The following is an 18069-nucleotide window of genomic DNA, read 5'->3' as shown; positions in this document are numbered from 1 at the left end:
CCCCCAGCCAATCACCATTCTAGTCCCAGTGCCCTACCCCCCTGGCCAACCGAATTCAGCAAGGCCAATCTCAGCCCATCAAACTGGGCACTTAACCCTCTCCTGCTACGAGAAGCGTTTGCGCTGACTGATGCCAATAGCTCACAGGTGTTCTTGTTGTTCCGAGGATCCTTCCCCAGTGTGTGTTACTAGCCTGGCCATTGCACTTCCCTACATCAGGGGCTGGACAGTAAATATCGATGCATTTGTTCCTGTACAGTGGTATTAGAGAGGAATCTGTGTCCACTTCCATTCTGAGTGACTGACCGTTTACAATTAGCCCAATCAGGATTGTTCATCCTCATGTTGTTTTGCCCATATATTTCAGAATTGTTTTCAGGGTTTTTCTCAATACTGTGTACTAGAGTCAAATTTCTTCTTCTAATGTGCCTCCTGCTCTGACATGTAGCTTCCCTGAACTTACATCTCTCTTAGAGTGATCTCCCCCATACCGGTAACATTCTTCATAGCTCCTGGTCTGTGGCCCAAATTCCCTCTATTCTGGCACTCTCTTTTGCTCTGAGCTTCTGTACTCATTATGTTCTGTGCCATCTTCTCTGGCACTTCAACTACTAGCAACTTTACACCAAATTTGGTGGACCTCACCTCCTTGCATGCTCTGTAGATTTATTGCCCCCCTTTTGGCCACTTTCTGTAGCCTGGGCAATCTCTGATACCTTTACTAAAATAATCTCTGCCTCTTCTCATCATCTATTTTGTACAATCATGTTGTTACCACAGACTAGCCGGTCTCTCAACATGTTGTTGAGTACACATCTGAACCTGCACTGTTCAGCCATTTGCCTTAGGGAGGCCACGAACACCACTCTTGGGACTCTTAACATCAAATTAAACAAATTAAATTTGCATTGTATTATCATCGAGGGCATTGAGCGATAACGTCTCTTGACTAATTTCACAAATTTGTCAATAATTTTGGAGTTAGGGACATCTGGAGCAGTCAGTCTCCTTATCAAGCTGCAGGTTGGAGCCCCTCAGTCTGTTATAGGATTTCCCATTGCTTCTATCCATCCCCCCTCCATTTCATTGGCCTTAAAAAACAGCTCAGGTGTTTGACATATTGCACCCACTGCTCCGTCTTCAGGTTGACTGGGTCTACGTTCCCTAAAAAGGGCATTTTGACTCTCTCAGACTGCTGAATGAATCTGCTTCAAGAAAAGCTTCCACAGGAGGCCTGCTTTCCCAATTCTGGGAACAGTCGGAATGCGCTCTGATTAATCCTCAGAGCCAAATTTACTATCTTGTAAAGATAGGCGACCATTGGTAGAATGATGAATGAATGGTTTATTGAGGTCAATAACGATGTTCAGAGAGGGATAGAAAGGCTCCGGCACGGAAAACCCACACTCAGCCCCAGGGTGCACACACTCCACCCAATTATCCGAGTGGGTCACATGGAGGCCCACACTGTAATTCCTCATTGTGTCATAACAAGCAAAGGTATAGCGGATAGCAGCTGGTGAACATGGTTAGGGGGGGCATTACGGGAGAGTGGGGGGTGGGGGGGCGTTACGGGAGAGTGGGGGGGGTGGGGGGGCGTTACGGGAGAGTGGGGGGGGTGGGGGGGCGTTACGGGAGAGTGGGGGGGGTGGGGGGGCGTTACGGGAGAGTGGGGGGGGTGGGGGGCGTTACGGGAGAGTGGGGGGGGGTGGGGGGGCGTTACGGGAGAGTGGGGGGGGGGGTGGGGGTGGGGGGGCGTTACGGGAGAGTGGGGGGGGTGGGGGGGCGTTACGGGAGAGTGGGGGGGGTGGGGGGGCATTACGGGAGAGTGGGGGGGGGGTGGGGGGGCGTTACGGGAGAGTGGGGGGGTGGGGGGAATTGCTGTGCGGGTTAGTGTAGTGCTGAGTTCTCTATACAAACATCCACCACTCAGTACACTGCCTGTGCTGGCCCTCTGTGCTGAGGGTGAGATGCCAGCTGTTAATACAAGGATTTAGGTTCTGGCAGTTGATAATGTGACTTCCTCAGCACTTTCCAATTACTGTGATGGAGCTGGTGCAGGGTCCTCCTCGCACCCCCCCTCCAGCCCCGGCTCCTCTCTCACCCCCTGGCCCCCGGCTCCTCTCTCACCCCCTGGCCCCCGGCTCCTCTCTCACCCCCTGGCCCCCGGCTCCTCTCTCACCCCCTGGCCCCCGGCTCCTCTCTCACCCCCTGGCCCCCGGCTCCTCTCTCACCCCCTGGCCCCCGGCTCCTCTCTCACCCCCTGGCCCCCGGCTCCTCTCTCACCCCCTGGCCCCCGGCTCCTCTCTCACCCCCTGGCCCCCGGCTCCTCTCTCACCCCCTGGCCCCCGGCTCCTCTCTCACCCCCTGGCCCCCGGCTCCTCTCTCACCCCCTGGCCCCCGGCTCCTCTCTCACCCCCTGGCCCCCGGCTCCTCTCTCACCCCCTGGCCCCCGGCTCCTCTCTCACCCCCTGGCCCCCGGCTCCTCTCTCACCCCCTGGCCCCCGGCTCCTCTCTCACCCCCTGGCCCCCGGCTCCTCTCTCACCCCCTGGCCCCCGGCTCCTCTCTCACCCCCTGGCCCCCGGCTCCTCTCTCACCCCCTGGCCCCCGGCTCCTCTCTCACCCCCTGGCCCCCGGCTCCTCTCTCACCCCCTGGCCCCCGGCTCCTCTCTCACCCCCTGGCCCCCGGCTCCTCTCTCACCCCCTGGCCCCCGGCTCCTCTCTCACCCCCTGGCCCCCGGCTCCTCTCTCACCCCCTGGCCCCCGGCTCCTCTCTCACCCCCTGGCCCCCGGCTCCTCTCTCACCCCCTGGCCCCCGGCTCCTCTCTCCCCTTCAGGCATCAGCTTCAAAACCCCTTTCAGGAAGATTGGACGCTGCTCCCTGAGTGTCTGCTGGAAATCCGTCTGAGCCACATTCCCATTGGCCTCAGTCTCCCAGCTACAACATACCTCTAATATGCTGCTAATTGGGTGAGCTGAGATTGGGAGCTGATACCTGGAGCAGGGAGTGTTGCAGTCAGTGGAGGACCCTCTGGAACTGGGGTCAGTGTCCTGCCTGCCTTTGAAAAACTGTAACCCAGCAGAACAAAACCCATCAGTCGACAATGAGAGAAAGCGCTGAGCTCCCTTAACCCCAGGCAGCAGAGCAGTTATACACTTACAGATGTTTAACATGAGTAATATTTCCATACCAAAGGAAACTTGTTAAAGTCACAGTTTTGCACAGAAATGTATTCTCTTAAAAGGAGATCTCGTCAATACTGCAGAGCAGCTGAAGATGTACAATTTAAATCACGGTTCAATCTGTCTCCAACAATCATTATCAAACAAAGCCTAAACCTTCAACACTTTAAATAAAGCTTCAGCCATTACTGCGACAAGTCCAAGATGAATGCTGATTTGAGTATTTCTATAATGCACACACAATCCTGAACAATCTGAATCCACCCAGATAGTTACAGAGGAATGTACACACACACACACACACACACACACAGACACACACACACACACACAGACACAGACACACACACACACACACACACACACACACACACAGACACACACACACACACACAGACTCACACACACACACACACACACACACACACACCCCCTTCTTGAATCGCTGCAGTCCATGTGCTGTGAGTTGACCCACAATGCCGTTAGGGAGGGAACTCCAGGGTTTTGACCCAGCAACTGTGAAGGAATGGCGATATATTTCCAAGTCAGGATGGTGAGTGGTTTGGAGGGGAACTTGCAGGTGGCAGTGTTCCCATGTATCTGCTGCCCTTGTCCTTCTGGATGGAAGTGGTCATGGGGTTTGGAAGGTGCTGTCTAAGGATCTTTGGTGAATTGTTGCAGTGCATCTTGTAGATGGTACACACTGCTGCTACTGAGCATTGGTGGTGGAGGGATTGAACGTTTTTAGATGTGGTGCCAATCAAGCGGGCTGCTTTGTCCTGGAAGGTGTCGAGCTTCTTGAGTGTTGTTGGAGCTGCACCATCCAGGCAAGTGGGGAATATTCCATCACAATCCTGGCTTGTGCCTCGTAGATGGTGGATAGGTTTTGGGAGTTAGGAGGTGAGTTATTCCTGCAATATTCCCCGTTTCTGACCTGCTCTTGTACCCACCGTGTTTATGTAGTGAGTCGAGTTGAGTTTGTGGTCAGTGGTAACCCCAAGGATGTTGACAGTGGGGGATTCAGTGATGGTTACACCATTGAATGTCAAAAGGCAGCAGATAGATTGTCCCTTGAACTGAGAACAAAAAGCAATAAAACTACAGCTCAGGAACAGGCCATTCGGCCCTCCAAGCCTGTACCAATGATGATGCTCTGATATGTTGCTGATGTGCCTGTTTCCATCACCTCCTCTGGCAGCGAGTTCCAGACACCCATCACTCACTGCATGAAAACGACCCCCACCCCCTGCACAACTCCCTTAAACCTTCCTCCTCTCACCTTGAACCTGTGCCCTTTTGTAACTAACACTTCCGCCCTGGGGAAAAAGTCTCTGGATATCCACCCTGTCTATGCCTTTCATCATTCCCCTCAGTCTCCATCTTTCCAGTGAAAACATTCCTAATTTATTTAACCCACAGAGTCATAGAGTCGTAGAGCTTTACAGCATGGAAACAGGCCCTTCGGCCCAACTTGTCCGTGTCATCCTTATTTTTTTCTAAAAACCTCTAAGCTAATCCCAATTGCCCATATTTGGCCCATATCCCTCTATACCCACCTTACCCATGTAACTATCTAAATGCTTTTTAAAAGGTAAAGTTGTATCCGCCTCCACTACTACCTCCAGGCTGCTTGTTCCAGACACTCACCACCCTCTGTGTGAAAAAATTGCCCCTCTGGACACTTTTGTATCTCTCCCCTCTCACCTTAAACCTATGCACTCTAGTTTTAGACTCCCCTACCTTTGGGAAAAGATATTGACTATCTAGCTGATCTGTGCCCCTCATTATTCTATAGACCTCTATAAGATCATCCCTCAGTCTCCTACACTCCAGAGAAAAAAGTCCCAGTCTATCCAGCCTCTCCTTATAACTCAATCCATCAAGTCCCAGTAGCATCCTAGTAAATCTTTTCTGCACTCTTTCTAGTTTAATAATATCCTTTCTATAATAGGGTGACCAGAACTGTACACAGTATTCCAAGTGTGGCCTTACCAATGTCTTGTACAACTTCAACAAGACATCCCAACTCCTGTATTCAATGTTCTGACCAATGAAACCAAGCATGCCGAATGCCTTCTTCACCACTCTGTCCACCTGTGACTCCACTTTCAAGGAGCTATGAACATGTGCCCCTAGATCTCTTTGTTCTGTAACTCTCCCCAGTGCCCTACCATTAACTGAGTAAGTCCTGCCCTGGTTCAATCGACCAAAATGCATCACCTCACATTTGTCTAAATTAAACTCCATCTGCCATTCGTCAGTCCACTGGCCCAATTGATCAAGATCCCATTGCAATTGGAGATAACTTTCCTCACTGTTCACTATGCCACCAATCTTGGTGTCATCTGCAAACTTACTAACCATGCCTCCTATATCCTCATCCAAATCATTAATATAAATGACAGATAACAGTGGGCCCAGCACTGATCCCTGAGGCAGACTGCTGGTCACAGGCCTCCAGCTTGAAAAACAACTCTCTACAACCACCCTCTCTGGCTTCTGTCAAGAATCTTGGGTTCATGTCGCACTATCTGTAACCTCCGTGACTTGCCTGGGTTTGCGAAACCTCACTTACTGTACTGTCTGGAGACAATACACATCTCTGTAACCTGTGATCAGTGCTCCTTCCACTCACATTGTCAGCCACTTCAGGTCTTGAACAGCAGGTTAGGTGTAAGGATTCGCATTCTAATCAGTAATCTCTAAACTGTCTGTGCTTTATATGCTCTGTCTGAGGCCAGAACTCTCCATTCACCTGACGAAGAGGGAAACCTCGAAAGCTTGTGAGTCTATTATCAAATAAATCGGTTGGACTAAAGCCTGGTGTTGTCAGACTTTTTACTTTATTCTGTCAAGAAGCCAATTTTATATCCATTTAGATACCTCACCCTGGATCCTGAAGTGAGATTTAACTTCATGCAACAACCTACCATGAGGTACCTTGTCAAAGGCCTTGCTAAAGTCCAAGTGGACAACATCAACTGCACTGCCCTCATCTATCCCTTGATAACCCCTTGGTTACGTCTCCTCATAGCCAACACCCTCGAGACCAGTGAACCTTCTTTGCACACTCTCCAAAGCTTTCATGCCCTTCTGGTAGTGTGGTGACCAGAACTGCACGCAATACTCCAAATGCGGTCTAACCAAGGTTTTTATTGCTGCAACCTGATTTGCTAACTCTTGTACTCTGTGCCCTGGCTGATGAAGGCGAGCATGCCATATGCCTTATTAATCACCTTGGCCACATGTGTGGCCACTTTTAGGGAACTGTGGACCTGCACGCCCAGATCCCTCTGTATGTTAATGTTCCTAAGGGTTTTGCCATTTACAGTATAATTCACACCTAAATTTGACCCTCCAAAATGCATTACCTCACATTTGATTAAACTCCATCTGCCATTTCAGTGCCTAAGTCTCCAATCTATCTATATCTTGTTGTATCCTCTGACAATCCCCGGCACTATCAGCAACTGCACCGAACTTACTAATCAGATCACTCACATTTTCCTCCAGATCATTTATATATACTACAAATAACAGAGGTCCCAGCACTGATCCCTGAGGAATACCACTAGTTGTATTGTTCTTTGTTCTATAGATCTCCATTCTGAAAAACACCCTGGTATAACCAAGCCAGTTCTGTATCCATCTAGCCAGTCCACCTGAAATCCATGCGATTTTTGTTTTTGTACCAGTCTATGTGGATCCATGTCAAATGGCTTACTAAAGTCCATATAAACTACATCCACAGTCCTTCCCTCATCAATTATCTTTGTCATTTCTTCAAAACACTCAATCAAGTTGGTGAGACAGGATCTTTCCCGTGCAAACCCGTGCCACCTGTTACTTACTAGTCCATTTTCCTCCAAATATGCAAACATCTTGTCCCTCAGTATCTTCTCCGAAAGATTCCCCACCACTGATGTCAGGCTCACTGGCCTGTAATTTCCAGGAGTATCCCTGCCTCCTTTCTTACACAAGGAAACAACACTGACTGTTCTCCAGTCCTCTGGAACCTCGCCTGTGATCCAACAGGATGTGAAGATATTTGTTAAGGCCCCAGCTATTTCTCCCCTTGCCTCCCGCAGTAACCTGGGATAGATCCCATCCCGCTCCGGGAACTTGTCTCTCTTGATGCAATTTAAAATACTCAACACTCTCTTCTATATATTGACATTCTCTAGGGCGTTCACACACCCATCCCTGACCTCAATATCCGTAATGTCCTCCTCCTTGGTGAATACCGATAAAGTATTCATTACAGATCTCACCCACTTCCTATGGTTCCATGTGTAACTTCTCTCCATTGTTCTTGAGTGGACTTACACTCTCTCTTGGTATTCTCTTGCCCCTCATATATGCATAAAAAGCCTTGGAATGCTTCTTGACCTGTTTGCTAAAGATATTTAAAAGAAAATTTCATGGCCCCTTTCAATCCTCCTAATTAATTCCACAATTAAGTTCCTTCCTATTTTCGCTATATTCTTTAAGGGCTTCACCAGTTTTTAGATGCTTAGACCTATTGTATGCTTCCTTTTGTTTTTCAACTATGCTAATGAGATCTAGGTGTCAGTTGCTGAAAGTAAGCGTGCAGGTACAGCAGGCAATAAAGAAGGCAAATGAACTTCTGGCCTTCATAGCGAGAGTATAGGGATAGGGATGTTTTCCTGCAATTGTACAGGGCATTGGTGAGGCCACACCCGGAGTATTGTGTGTGGTTTTGATTTCCCTATCTGAGGAAAGATGTCCTTGCTATAGAGCAAAGGTTTACCAGGCTGATTCCTGGGAAGACAGGTCTGTCATATGAGGCGAGACTAAATCACTCCCATACAATTATATTCACTGGAGTTTAGAAGAGTGAGAGGGGATCTGATAGAAACTTATAAAATTCTAACAGGGTTAGACAGGGTAGATTCAGAAAGAATGTTCCCGATTGTGGGGGAGTCCAGAACTATGGGTCAGAGTTTGAGGATAAGGGGTAAACCTTTTAGAACTGAGGTGAGGAGAAATTTCTTCACCCAGAGGGTGGGGAATGTGTGGAATTCACTCCCACAGAAAGTAGTTGAGGCTAAAACGTTGTCTGATTTCCAGAAGATCAAGGGATATGGTGGGTGGGGAGGAGGGTGTGAGTCGAGGGGGAAGGGCGATGGGGGGAATTAGGATTTTGAATTTGCTGATCAGAAATGATCAAAGTGAAAGGCTGAAAGGGCAAAATGGTCTACTCCTGCTTCCAGTTTCTATAGATTTCCATGATTTAATGATATGTTTCTGACAGGGAAAGTGCAGTGTTCAGTTGCTTTTTGATCACCGTTTATGTTTTACTGCCTTATTTACTTGGTTAGTGGGTGAGGTTTAGGAAGTAAGTATACACGAGGTGCCTGGAACTTTCCACTAACACTTGGGTTATATTCTTGTCATCATTGGTAGCGACGTGACTAACTCACCTGCATTGCCAGTTTGGATAAGAATTGTTGATGAGTGAGTTTACAAAAGGATACAAATGATCAATTATCATCAATTGAAGTTGATAATCTGAAATTAAAATGTGGTTCCTGCTGTTGACAATGCGCTCCAGCCCTTTCCCCGCTGTCTGGGAGAGTCTCCAGGGTGGGGGTGGTGTGTTCTCCCTCTCTGATAGAGCCTGGCACTCAGATTCCAGACCAAGAGAGAGTGACAGTGTGACCTGTGGCCAGGCAGCGATATCAGACTGACATCTCCAGGCTGGAGCTATCAGCCCAGTCTGGGGGAAGGTTTGATGCTGGCCTTACGCACATTACAGATGAAAGAGGTAAAGGTCGGTGTTTTGTGTGTTAAGCTGTGTATGTCACAGGACAGTCAATGGATCGACTGTGACTGTTCTTATTGCAGAAGCAGAGGATTAATTGTAATGGCAGCAAGTTCAGAGTTACTGATCAATTTCCATCAGCCCTGCCTGTATACCCCGGAGAGTGGGAGAGAATACCTCGCTACAGTTCCCAGCCAATGGCCATGTGACAGGATCTGATCTTCTCAGCGTGCAAATTAATTTCTAAGTCTGCCGTACAAAACTGACGGTGCACAATAAAGCCAACTCTCTCAGCAGTTTGAGCTAAATGGAATTCTTATTAATCATTGCTGCTTCTAATTAATTTGCTTAAACGCTGCAATCTGTTAGCCGAGACTTACTCTGGTGTGTTTCTTTCAGCTCTGAGGGATAATCGGATTGAGCTGGTGAGATCCTCATGGCATGAATTGAGCATTAACATCAGTGACGTCACGCTATCAGACGAGGGACAGTACACGTGTTCTCTGTTCACGATGCCAGTGAAGACTGCCAAAGCCTTTCTCATAGTGCTGGGTGAGTATTATACAGATTGAGAATGGAATCATGGCACAGAAACAGGCCACTCAGCCCGTCTGCCGCAATCCTGCTTCACTCCATCGGAATATCCATCTATCCTGTCTCCTGCAAATGTTTATCTAATCTTCCTTTAAATAATTCACCTCGCCCATTCCCTGGAGAGTGAGGTCCACTCTCTCAGTAAAGAGGTTTCTCCTGAATTCCCCGTTGGATTTATCAATGAGTGTTTTATAGTCATGATCCCTGGTCTAAGAGAAAGGGAAGCAGCTTCCATCCACTGACCCTATCAAACCCCTTCATTGGATATCACACTTTCTCATGACTATGGGAATCTCAAAGTGCTTCACAACTAGTGAAGTATATTTCAAAGTGTAGCCACTGTCATTATATTGGAAACACAACAACCAATTTGCACTCAGCAAACTCCCCTAAACAGGAAGGTGAGGATAAGCAGCAGGTCTATTGTTCTGTGATGTTGATTGATGGATAAATATTGCCCAGGGCACTGTTCTTCAAAATCCAACCATGGGATCTTTCACATCCACCTGACAGGATAGCCAAAGTCTCATTTTAAAGACTTATTCAGTGCCTATAACACTGAAACACTCCCTTCATGATGCACTGACTGTGTCAGCCTGGTCTTATTGCTCAGATCCTGGAGTTGAATGAAACAACAACTAGATTCGGAGAAGAAATGGTTTGAAATGGAGCTATTTCTTGCTCCATTTCTTTAAATCCAACTAATGGCAGCTGCGATGATGGCGGCACAATTGATGTATATTTTTATGTATTATATATTTGTGTTTAAGGGGCATGTTTAAAAATTCAGCTTTATTCTCTAGGTAGTCAGTATGTCTGGCAAGAATGCAGCTCAGAAGCTGGGAGAGCAGGATAATTACCCATTTCAACCTTGCTAGTGATTAGGCTAAATAGGATTAATGGACTTTTGATTGCTTAAGTTCTCCTAGGATTTCTGATTACAGTGATTGACAGGGCCATGTGATGATATGGTTTATGTACTGCCCTGGGTCTGTGGCAGAGAGAAAAAGCTTTTGCAGAGAGCAGTTTAGTTTGCAGCTGAAGCCTGGTTGAAGATAGAAGGACTTTGCAGGCTTTAGGATTCCAGCATGGTCTGAAAGCTTCAAGACTGTCAGCAAATGTTAAAGTGAGTATGTCTGGGTTCACTAACTATTTATTTAAGAACAAAGAAGTACAGCACTGAAACAGTCCCTTCGGCCCTCCAAATCTGTGCCAATCAAGATGCCTTAACTAAATTAAAAAACAACTTTCTGCCCTCTCTCAGTCCGTATCCCTCTATTCCCTCCCTATCCATGTACCCATCCAGATGCCTCTTAAAAGTTGCGAATGTGCCTGCTTCCAACACCTCCACTGGCAGTGCGTTCCAGTGTGAAAAACCTCTCCTGCACATCTCCCTTAAAATTCCCTGCTCTCACTTTGAACATGATTCAAACATGAGTTGAACATGATTTGAACAGGATTCTCTGGGAGGCAAGAGAAGTAATTGCAGAGCCTCTGGCTCTGATCTTCAGGTCGTCGTTGGCCTCTGGTATAGTACCGGAAGATTGGAGGTTAGCGAATGTTGTCCCATTGTTTAAGAAGGGGAACAGAGACTTCCCCGGGAATTATAGACCGGTGAGTCTCACTTCTGTTGTGGGCAAGGTTTTAGAAAAAATTATTCGGGATAGGATTTATAGTTATTTGGAGAGTAAAGAATTGATTGGAGATAGTCAGCATGGTTTTGTAGCGGGTAGGTCGTGCCTTACTAACCTTATTGAGTTTTTTGAGAAAGTGACCAAAGAGGTGGATGGGGGTAAGGCAGTGGACGTGGTGTATATGGATTTTAGTAAGGCGTTTGATAAGGTTCACCATGGAAGGCTTCTGCAGAAAATGCAGATGTATGGGATTGGGGGTGATCTAGGGAATTGGATCAGGAATTGGCTAGCGGATAGGAGACAGAGGGCGGTGGTTGATGGTAAATATTCATCATGGAGTTCGGTTACGAATGGTGTGCCTCAGGGATCTGTTTTGGGGCCACTGCTGTTTGTAATTTTTATTAATGATCTGGATGAGGGTATAGTTGGGTGGATTAGTAAGTTTGCTGATGACACCAAAGTCGGAGGTGTGGTAGACAGTGATGAAGGGTGTCATAGTTTGCAGGAAGACTTAGACAGGTTGCAGAGCTGGGCCGAGAGGTGGAGGATGGAGTTTAATGCGGAGAAGTGTGAGGTAATTCACTTTGGTAGGAATAACAGATGTGTTGAGTATAGGGCTAACGGGAGGACTTTGAATAGTGTGGATGAGCAGAGGGATCTAGGTGTATGTGTACATAGATCCCTGAAAGTTGGGAATCAAGTAGATAAGGTTGTTAAGAAGGCATACGGTGTCTTGGTGTTTATTGGTAGGGGGATTGAATTTAGGAGTCGCAGCGTCATGTTGCAACTGTACACAACTCTGGTGCGGCCGCACTTGGAGTATTGTGTGCAGTTCTGGTCCCCACATTATAGGAAGGATGTGGAGGCTTTGGAGAGGGTGCAGAGGAGGTTTACCAGGATGTTGCCTGGTATGGAGGGGAGGTCCTATGAGGAGAGGCTGAGGGATTTGGGGTTGTTTTCGCTGGAAAGAAGGCGGCTAAGAGGGGATCTTATTGAAACATATAAGATGATTAGAGGTTTAGATAGGGTGGATAGTAATAGCCTTTTTCCTCTGATGGAGAAATCTAGCACGAGGGGGCATGGCTTTAAATTAAGGGGTGGTAGTTATAGGACGGATGTCAGGGGTAGGTTCTTTACCCAGAGGGTGGTGAGGGATTGGAATGCCCTGCCTGCTGCAGTTGTAAATGAGCCTAGTTTGGGGGCGTTTAAGAGATCCGTGGATAGGTTTATGGACGAGAAGGGATTGGTTTAGGTTAGTGGGTCATTGTTTTGTAACTGGTCGGCGCAACATCGTGGGCCGAAGGGCCTGTTCTGCGCTGTAATGTTCTATGTTCTATGTGCCCCCCCATGACAATCCCCGGCACTATCAGCAACTCTACCAATCTTCGTGTCATCTGCAAACTTACTAATCAGACCACAGGGACTGGGAACATCCGAAATGTGGAGTTTTTTCAAGGAGCAGCTACTGCGAGTCCGTGATAGGTATGTCCCTGTCAGGCAAGGAGGAATTGGTAGGGCTAGGGAACCGTGGTGCACCAAAAAAGTTTTTTCGTTGGTTAAGAGGAAAAAGGAGGCTTATGTTCGGATGAGACGTGAGGGCTCGGGTGGTGCACTAGAAAGCTTTAGATTGGCTAGGAGGGAGTTGAAGAGTGAGCTAAGAAGGGCTAAAAGAGGACATGAGAAGACTTTGGCTGATAGGATTAAGGAGAATCCTAAGGCGTTCTATAGGTATGTTAAGAACAGAAGGTTGGTTAGGGCAAGATTAGGGCCAGTTATAGACGGCAGAGGGAAGTTATGTGTGGAACCGGAGGAGATTGGTGAGGCATTGAACCAATATTTCTCTTCGGTGTTCACGCAGGGGGACATGGATATAGCTGAGGAGGACACTGGGTTGCAGGGGAGTAGAATTGACAGTATTACAGTTGATAAGGAGGATGTGCTGGATTTTCTGGAGGGTCTGAAAATAGATAAGTCCCCTGGTCCGGATGGGATTTACCCTAGGATTCTCTGGGAGGCAAGAGAAGTAATTGCAGAGCCTCTGGCTCTGATCTTCAGGTCGTCGTTGGCCTCTGGTATAGTACCGGAAGATTGGAGGATAGCGAATGTTGTCCCGTTGTTTAAGAAGGGGAACAGAGACTTCCCCGGGAATTATAGACCGGTGAGTCTTACTTCTGTTGTGGGCAAGGTTTTAGAAAAAATTATTCGGGATAGGATTTATAGTTATTTGGAGAGTAATGAATTGATTGGAGATAGTCAGCATGGTTTTGTGGAGGGTAGGTCATGCCTTACTAACCTTATTGAGTTTTTTGAGAAAGTGACCAAAGAGGTGGATGGGGGTAAGGCAGTGGACGTGGTGTATATGGATTTTAGTAAGGCGTTTGATAAGGTTCACCACGGTAGGCTTCTGCAGAAAATGCAGATGTATGGGATTGGGGGTGATCTAGGTAATTGGATCAGGAATTGGCTGGCAGATAGGAGACAGAGGGTGGTGGTTGATGGTAAATATTCGTCATGGAGTTCAGTTACGAGTGGTGTGCCTCAGGGATCTGTTTTGGGGCCACTGCTGTTTGTAATTTTTATTAATGATCTGGATGAGGGTATAGTTGGGTGGATTAGTAAGTTTGCTGATGACACCAAAGTCGGAGGTGTGGTAGATTGTGAGGAACGGTGTCATAGTTTGCAGGGAGACTTGGACAGGTTGCAGAGCTGGGCCGAGAGGTGGCGGATGGAGTTTAATGCGGAGAAGTGTGAGGTAATTCACTTTGGTAGGAATAACAGATGTGTTGAGTATAGGGCTAACGGGAGGACTTTGAATAGTGTGGATGAGCAGAGGGATCTAGGTGTATGTGTACATAGATCCCTGAAAGTTGGGAATCAAGTAGATAAGGTTGTTAAGAAGGCATACGGTGTCTTGGTGTTTATTGGTAGGGGGATTGAATTTAGGAGTCACAGCGTTATGTTGCAACTGTACACAACTCTGGTGCGGCCGCACTTGGAGTATTGTGTGCAGTTCTGGTCCCCACATTACAGGAAGGATGTGGAGGCTTTGGAGAGGGTGCAGAGGAAGTTTACCAGGATGTTGCCTGGTATGGAGGGGAGGTCCTATGAGGAGAGACTGAGGGATTTGGAGTTGTTTTCGCTGGAAAGAAGGCGGCTAAGAGGGGATCTTATTGAAACATATAAGATGATTAGAGGTTTGGATAGGGTGGATAGTGATAGCCTTTTTCCTCTGATGGAGAAATCTAGCACGAGGGGGCATGGCTTTAAATTAAGGGGGGGTAGTTATAGGACGGATGTCAGGGGTAGGTTCTTTACCCAGAGGGTGGTGAGGGATTGGAATGCCCTGCCTGCTGCAGTTGTAAATGCGCCTAGTTTGGGGGCGTTTAAGAGATCCGTGGATAGGTTTATGGACGAAAAGGGATTGGTTTAGGTTAGTGGGTCATTGTTTTTTAACTGGTCGGTGCAACATCGTGGGCCGAAGGGCCTGTTCTGCGCTGTAATGTTCTATGTTCTATGTTCACCCGCATTTTCCTCCAGATACTTTATATATACTACAAACAGCAGAGGTCCCAGCACTGATCCTTGCGGAACACCACCAGCTACAGATCTCCGTTCTAAAAAGCATCCTTCCACCGTTACTCTGTCTTCTATAACCAAGCCAGTTCTGTATCCACCTAGCCAGCCCGCCCCGAATCCCATGTGATTTTTGTTTTTGCACCAGTCTATGTGGATCCATGTCAAATGCCTCACTAAAGTCCATATAAACTACATCCACAGTCCTTCCCTCATCAATTATCTTTGTCACCTCTTCAAAAAACTCAATCAAGTTGGTGAGACATGACCTTCCCTGAGCAAAACCATGCTGCCTGTCACTAACTAGTCCATTTTTCTCCAAATGTGCATACATCCATTTCCTCAGTATTTTCTCTGAAACCTCCCCCATGCTGACATCAGTCTCACTGGCCTATAATTCCATTAAAAATAGTGTTGCTGTTTGCATGAATGGGGTTTATTTGAAACTGAAACATTGATAAGCTAGAAAATAAAATAGTTTCACATTTAAATATTGTTGAAATGATAATGATTAAGCTGCTTCGTTTTGTTAGATTTAAACTCTTCTTAAATAAAACTTATTTCACTATGGAAAAAAATCTCTAATTTGTCATTGGACTCGTTCCTGGAAGGAAGTGTCCTTTCCTTAAATTTATCCCAAAAGAGGAAAATTATTGGGATGTAGTCTGCCACCAGAAAGTAATTTGGGATTCCGGCCTGGATCCCTAAAACAGCAAAGAAAGTGACTTCAAATGGCCATGTTATTGGAATGAGGAGAGTGCTGTTTCTCAGGGTCTCTCCTCCCTGCCGGACTGTCTGCTCCTGAGGATCCCCAAACACTCGACTCTCCGAAACGCAATCCCCCCCGGCTGATGTTCCCAGCACTGAGAGCTCACCAACTCACTGTCCATTCTCCAGAACATCAGCTGCAGAACTAACTGGACTGGGGTCTCACAACACAGATATATCGGCCGTGAGCTCTGAAATCGAACTCGATCTATTAGCTCCAGTCAGTTAGTCACCTACATTCCAATACACTGTATAAACCACATCGTCACCGACATGAATCCTTTAACCTTCAGTTACAATCCATCGAAGAACAGAGTCTGATGTTCAGCTGTGGCTGAAATGTAAGCTTGAATTGGGCCACTGGTAAATGCAATTTACCTCAGTGTAGATGAGAGGAGGGTGCATATCTAATGATAACAAATTAAATGTGACATTCGATTGATACAGGAATATGGAAAATGTAATTATCTCGCCAAAAGAAAGGCTGCAACAAAAGAGAAGAGGGCTATTTATTGAAAGGTGACAATTTGAAAAATAAATTACTGTACTCCTTCAGTGGAACATACAGACAGATTTCTCCAGTTAATTACACACATTGCTGATACACTAACACAGGAACTATTCCAGAATTAACTGCAGGGGGAGCAGACAGAGAGCTGGAAAGGCACATCAGAATTGATCAGAAAGAGGTGTGTACACAGAGCGTGAGCCTGTTCCCGCTGTGTACACAGAGCGTGAGCCCGTTCCCGGTGTGTACACAGAGCGTGAGCCCGTTCCCGGTGTGTACACAGAGCGTGAGCCCGTTCCCGGTGTGTACACAGAGCGTGAGCCCGTTTCCGGTGTGTACACAGAGCGTGAGCCCGTTCCCGGTGTGTACACAGAGCGTGAGCCCGTTTCCGGTGTGTACACAGAGCGTGAGCCCGTTCCCGGTGTGTACACAGAGCGCGAGCCCGTTCCCGGTGTGTACACAGAGCGCGAGCCCGTTCCCGGTGTGTACACAGAGCGCGAGCCCGTTCCCGGTGTGTACACAGAGCGCGAGCCCGTTCCCGGTGTGTACACAGAGCGCGAGCCCGTTCCCGGTGTGTACGCAGAGCGCGAGCCCGTTCCCGGTGTGTACACAGAGCGCGAGCCCGTTCCCGGTGTGTACGCAGAGCGCGAGCCCGTTCCCGGTGTGTACGCAGAGCGCGAGCCCGTTCCCGGTGTGTACGCAGAGCGCGAGCCCGTTCCCGGTGTGTACGCAGAGCGCGAGCCCGTTCCCGGTGTGTACGCAGAGCGCGAGCCCGTTCCCGGTGTGTACGCAGAGGGCGAGCCCGTTCCCGGTGTGTACGCAGAGCGTGAGCCCGTTCCCGGTGTGTACGCAGAGCGCGAGCCCGTTCCCGGTGTGTACACAGAGCGTGAGCCCGTTCCCGGTGTGTACGCAGAGCGTGAGCCCGTTCCCGGTGTGTACACAGAGCGCGAGCCCGTTCCCGGTGTGTACACAGAGCGCGAGCCCGTTCCCGGTGTGTACACAGAGCGCGAGCCCGTTCCCGGTGTGTACACAGAGCGCGAGCCCGTTCCCGGTGTGTACACAGAGCGCGAGCCCGTTCCCGGTGTGTACACAGAGCGCGAGCCCGTTCCCGGTGTGTACACAGAGCGCGAGCCCGTTCCCGGTGTGTACACAGAGCGCGAGCCCGTTCCCGGTGTGTACACAGAGCGCGAGCCCGTTCCCGGTGTGTACACAGAGCGCGAGCCCGTTCCCGGTGTGTACACAGAGCGCGAGCCCGTTCCCGGTGTGGTCGGCAGGACTGCTGAGGAACAGTGGAGGATCTTTAAGGAGATCTTTCTTGGTGTTCAGCAGAAATTTATTCCGATGGTAAAGAAGGATCGTAGGAGAAGGGATAATCAGCCGTGGTTACGAAGCAAATAAAGGAGTATTAAATTAAAAGCTGACGCGTTTAGAGTGGCTAAAAGTAGTGGGCGAGTAGAGGATTGGGAGAGGTTTAAAAATCAACACAGAATGACGAAGAAGTTGATACAGAAAGGAAGGATAGACTATGAAGCTAAACTAGCGCTAAATATAAAAAAGGACAGTAAGAGTTTTTATAAATATATAACGAGGAGGAGGCTGGCTAGGGTGAATGTTGGACCCTTAGAGGATGAGGGGGGGATTTAGTGGTGGGGGATGAAGAAATGGCTGAGGCTTTAATTAAGTTTTTTGCTTCGGTCTTCATGGAGGAGGACACGAATAGTTTGCCGGGTATTAAAGATAGAAGGATGATAGGAGTTGAGGGCCTGAATGCGATCACTGTCACTAGAGAGGGAGTGCTTGATAGACTAACGGGACTGATGGTGGACAAGTCCCCAGGACCGGATGGAATGCATCCCAGGGTTCTGAAGGAAATGGCAGAGGTGATAGCGGATGCCTTAGTGATTATTTTCCAAACCTCGCTGGATTCCGGGGAAGTGCCGGAAGATTGGAAAACGGCTAATGTTACGCCACTGTTTAAAAAGGGTGGCAGGCAAAAGGCAGGGAATTATAAGCCGGTTAGTTT

The 18069-nt window shown here is 48.1% G+C and overlaps 1 protein-coding gene across 1 annotated transcript in view; it reads left to right on the top strand.

Moving 5' to 3' along the window:
* LOC145353476 (cell adhesion molecule 2-like) overlaps window positions 1–18069 on the top strand; it is a 1377372-nt gene that overhangs the window by 1346769 nt on the left and 12534 nt on the right. The window contains exon 4 of the mRNA XM_080204272.1: window positions 9369–9521. Within this exon, the coding sequence (XP_080060398.1) occupies window positions 9369–9521 (153 nt within the window). The remainder of the gene's footprint in view (window positions 1–9368; window positions 9522–18069) is intronic.

This window comes from Carcharhinus amblyrhynchos, chromosome 15, assembly GCF_965287045.1.
Source record: "Carcharhinus amblyrhynchos chromosome 15, sCarAmb.v2.hapA, whole genome shotgun sequence".
In the NCBI taxonomy this organism is placed as follows: Eukaryota; Metazoa; Chordata; class Chondrichthyes; order Carcharhiniformes; family Carcharhinidae; genus Carcharhinus; species Carcharhinus amblyrhynchos.
This window is presented reverse-complemented; position numbering and strand designations above follow the sequence as displayed.